Source organism: Lottia gigantea (assembly GCF_000327385.1).
Source record: "Lottia gigantea unplaced genomic scaffold LOTGIsca_2433, whole genome shotgun sequence".
Lineage (NCBI taxonomy): Eukaryota > Metazoa > Mollusca > Gastropoda > Lottiidae > Lottia > Lottia gigantea.
Window position 1 is genome coordinate 1 of NW_008708718.1, and position 4,791 is coordinate 4,791.

Sequence of the window (4,791 nt, forward strand, 5' to 3'; positions counted from 1 at the left end):
GCTGTGCAGACCTCAGCCCAATTGTTCTAAGCACAGAACTTGTTTATAACAGAAGAGAACCGTCCTTGAAGGAAATTACGGATCTTGGAGCACACTCCCTCACGCTTTCTCTTTGCTGGTATCTTTTGAAAACCAAACACGGCATGATCACCTGGGGTTTTCAGAACCACTTTCCCTAGTGTATTGACTCTCGCTTTGATAGCAGTTGCATGCCTTTTACCAATTTTTTTATTCTTCTTACCAATTTCTGCATTATTTTTAACAATTTCTTCATTATTTTTACCAATTTCTGCATTATTTGTACCAATTACTGCATTATTTGTACCAATTTTGTCATTATTCCTTCTGCCAATTTCGTCATTATTCCTTCTGCCAATTTCGTCATTATTCCTTCTACCAATTTTGTCATTATTCCTTCTGCCAATTTCGTCATTATTTAAAGCAAAAAGAGTTGATCCACCTGCAATGAGATCATATATTTTATTGAATAAAGGCTTTCAAATTATGGCACATCTAAGATTTTTCAGAAAAAATCGTGAAAAACGACATACCTTTCAAGGCTTTAGCTTCAGTATTTATTTTCAAAGTCTGAATTCCATCTGGTAGAGGAAGTTGTTTTGCTGCAGGAACTGAGGCCCTGTTAGCTTGTATTCCTTCCACAAAGTCGTTGGTGATTGGTATTGCCGATGGCCCAGTTTGTTGGGTTCCAGTCAGTCCCAAGAAACCATTGGTGACAGTTTCACCAGTAGCTCTTGTAATTAGCATCGTAGTTCCTGTCACCCCTGATGGTCTAGTTTGAGGATTTCCTGTCAGTTCTGATGGTCTAGTCGGAGGCGTTCCTGTGGAGCCTGATGGTCTAGTTTCAGGAGAACCCGTCTGTCGTGATGGCCTAGTCGGAAGAGTACCAGTCTGTCCTGATTGCCTAGTTAGAGGAGTGCTTGTCTGTCCTGATGCACCAGTTGGGGGAGAACCCGTCTGTCGTGATGGCCTAGTCAGAAGAGTACCAGTCTGTCCTGATTGCCTAGTTAGAGGAGTTCCTGTCTGTCCTGATGCTCCAGTTGGGGGAGTTCCTGTCTGTCCCGATGGTCTAGTTGGAGGAGTATCAGTTAGTCCTGTTGATCTATTTGGAGGAGTTCCTGTGGGTCCTGATGGTCTAGTTGGGGGAGTTCCTGTGGGTCCTGAAGGTCTTGTTTGAGGAGTTTCTGTGGGTCCAGAAGGTCTAGTTTGGGGAGTATCAGTTTCTCCTGATGGTCTAGTTGGGAGAGTACCTGTCGGACCTGATGGTCTAGTTGGGGGAGTTACTGTGGGTCCTGATGGCCTTGTTTGAGGAGTTCCTGTGAGTCCTGAAGGTCTAGTTTGGGGAGTATCAGTTACTCCTGATGGTCTAGTTGGGAGAGTACCTGTCGGACCTGATGGTCTAGTTGGGGGAGTTACTGTGGGTCCTGATGGTCTTGTTTGAGGAGTTTCTGTGGGTCCTGATGGTCTAGTTGGAGGAGTTACTGTCTGTCCGGATGGTGTCAGATCTAAGGGTCCTGTCGGAGGAGAACCTGTTAGATCTAATGGTCCTGTCGGTGGAGATCCTGTCAGTTCTGTTAGTCTTGTCTGAGAAGTCCCTGTAGGTCCTGATGGTCTCGTTAGGGGAGTGCCCGTCGGTCTTGAAGGTCTAGTTTGAGGAGTATCAGTTAGTCCTGATGGTCTAGTTAAAGGACTTCCTGTGGGTCTAGTTGGGGGAGTTCCTGTGGGTGCTGATGGTCTTGTTTGAGGAGTTCCTGTGGGTCCTGATGGTCTTGTTTGAGGAGTTCCTGTGGGTCCAGAAGGTCTAGTTTGGGGAGTATCAGTTACTCCTGATGGTCTAGTTGGGAGAGTACCTGTCGGTCCTGATGGTCTTGTTGGGAGAGTTCCTGTGGGTCCTGATGGTCTTGTTTGAGGAGTTCCTGTGGGTCCTGATGGTCTAGTTGGAGGAGTTCCTGTGGGTCCTGATGGTCTTGTCTGAGGAGTTCCTGTGGGTCCTGATGGTCTAGTTGGAGGAGTTCCTGTCTGTCCGGATGGTGTCAGATCTAAGGGTCCTGTCGGAGGAGAACCTGTTAGATCTAATGGTCCTGTCGGTGGAGATCCTGTCAGTTCTGTTAGTCTTGTTTGAGGAGTCCCTGTAGGCCCTGATGGTCTCGTTACGGGAGTGCCCGTCGGTCTTGAAGGTCTAGTTTGAGGAGTATCAGTTAGTCCTGATGGTCTAGTTGGAGGAGTCCCTGTGGGCCCTGTTGGTCTATTTGGAGGAGTTCCTGTGGGTCCTGATGGTCTTGTTGGAGGAGTTCCTGTGAGTCCTGATGGTCTAGTTGGAGGAGTTCCTGTCTGTCCGGATGGTGTCAGATCTAATGGCCCTGTCGGAGGAGAACCTGTCGGATCTAATGTCCTGTCGGTTCTGTCAGTCCCGTCGGTGGAGTACCTGTAAAATCTAATGGTCCTGTCGGAGGAGATCCTGTCAGATCTGTTAACCCCGTCGGTCCTGAAGGTCTCGTTGGGGGAGTACCTCTCGGTCCTGATGGTCTAGTTTGGGGAGTACCTGTCGGTCCTGATTGTCTAGTCGGAGGAGTACCTGTCGTTCTCGACGGTCTAGTTGGGGGAGTACCTGTCGGTCCAGAAGGTCTAGTTATGGGAGTACCTGTCGGTCTCGACAGTCTAGTTATGGGAGTACCTGTGGGTCCTGAAGGTCTAGTTGGGGGAGTACCTGTCGGTCTCGACAGTCTAGTTATGGGAGTACCTGTGGGTCCTGAAGGTCTAGTTGGGGGAGTACCTGTCGGTCTCAACGGTCTTGTTGGAGGAGTACCCGTCGGTCCCGATTGTCTAGTCAGAGGAGTACCTGTCGGTCTTGATTGTCTAGTCAGAGGAGTGCCTGTCGGTCTCGACGGTCTTGTTGGAGGAGTATCCGTCGGTCCCGATTGTCTAGTTGGGGGAGTACCTGTCGGTCTCGACGGTCTTGTTGGAGGAGTACCCGTCGGTCCCGATTGTCTAGTCAGAGGAGTACCTGTCGGTCTTGATGGTCTAGTCAGAGGAGTGCCTGTCGGTCTTGACGGTCTTGTTGGAGGAGTATCCGTCGGTCCCGATTGTCTAGTCGGCGGAGTACCTGTCGGTCTCGACAGTCTTGTTGGGGGAGTACCTGTGGGCCCTGAAGGTCTAGTTGGGGGAGTACCTGTCGGTCCCGATGGTCTAACAAGAGTTGTACCCGTTGGTCCTGATTGTATAGTTGAAGGAGTACCTGTCGGTCTCGACAGTCTTGTTGGGGGAGTGCCTGTGGGTACAGATGGTCTAGTTGGAGGAGAACCTGTCGGTCCAGAAGGTCTAGTTATGGGAGTACCTGTCGGTCCTGATGGTCTAGTAGGGGGAGTGCCTGTCAGTTCTGAAATTCTAGTTGGAGGAGTACCTGTGGGTCCTGTTTCTCTAGTCGGAGGAGTATCCGTCAGTCCCGATTGTCTAGTCAGAGGAGTACCTGTCGGTCTTGATTGTCTAGTCAGAGGAGTACCTGTCGGTCCCGACGGTCTTGTTTGAGGAGTATCCGTTGGTCCCGATTGTCTAGTCGGCGGAGTACCTGTCAGTCTCGACAGTCTAGTTATGGGAGTACCTGTGGGTCCTGAAGGTCTAGTTGGGGGAGTACCTGTCGGTCTCGATGGTCTAGTTGGCGGAGTACCTGTTGGTCCTGATTGTCTAGTTGAAGGGGTACCTGTCGGTCCAGAAGGTCTAGTTATGGGAGTACCTGTAGGTCCTGATGGCCTAGTAGGGGGAGTGCCTGTCAGTTCTGAAATTCTAGTTGGAAGAGTACCTGTGGGTCCTGTTTCTCTAGTTGGGGGAGTACCTGTCGGTCCCGATTGTCTAGTCAGAGGAGTACCTGTCGGTCTTGATTGTCTAGTCAGAGGAGTACCTGTCGGTCTCGACGGTCTTGTTGGAGGAGTATCCGTCGGTCCCGATTGTCTAGTCGGCGGAGTACCTGTCGGTCTCGACAGTCTAGTTATGGGAGTACCTGTGGGTCCTGAAGGTCTAGTTGGGGGAGTACCCGTCGGTCTCGATGGTCTAGTAGGAGGAGTACCCGTTGGTCCTGATTGTCTAGTTGAAGGAGTACCTGTCGGTCTCGACAGTCTTGTTGGGGGAGTACCTGTTGGTCCAGATGATCTTGTTGGAGGAGAATCTGTTGGTCCTGAAGGTCCCGTTGGGGGAATACCCGTCGGTCCCGATTGTCTAGTCGGAGGAGTACCTGTCGGTCTCGAAGGTCTTGTTGGGGGAGTGCCTGTGGGTACAGATGGTCTAGTTGGAGGAGAACCTGTTGATCCTGAAGGTCTCGTTGGAGGAGTATCCGTTGGTCCCGATTGTCTAGTCTGAGGAGTACCTGTCGGTCTCGACGGTCTTGTTGTGGGAGTACCTGTGGGTACAGATGGTCTAGTTGGAGGAGAGCCTGTTGGTCCTGAAGGTCTCGTTGGGGGAGTACCCGTCGGTCCCGATTGTCTAGTTGGAGGAGTACCTGTAGGCATTGATGGTCTAGTCGGAGGTGTACCTGTCTGCCCTGATGGTCTAGTTGGAGGATTACCTGTCCGTCCTGATGGTCTAGTCGGAGAAGTTGGAGGAGTACCTGTCTGTCCTGATGGTCTAGTCGGAGAAGTTGGAGGAGTACCTGTCTGTCCTGATGGTCTAGTCGGAGGTGTACCTGTCGGCTCTGACGGTCCAGTCGGACGAGTTGGAGGAGTACCTGTCAGTCCTGATGGTCTGGTTGTAGAAGTACCTGTCGGTCCTGATGATCTGGTTGTA

The 4,791-nt window shown here is 50.9% G+C and overlaps 1 protein-coding gene across 1 annotated transcript; it reads right to left on the reverse strand.

Annotated features, from left to right (window-relative positions):
* Positions 1-1,731: 1,731 nt before the first annotated feature.
* Positions 1,732-4,610, reverse strand: LOTGIDRAFT_101338 (hypothetical protein; the record flags this gene model as incomplete). The annotated part of the gene is made up of 3 exons (XM_009055473.1): positions 1,732-2,321; positions 3,122-3,823; positions 4,013-4,610. Coding segments are annotated over 3 exons (1,890 nt in total), but the record flags the coding sequence as incomplete, so codon positions are not given.
* Positions 4,611-4,791: the final 181 nt, after the last annotated feature.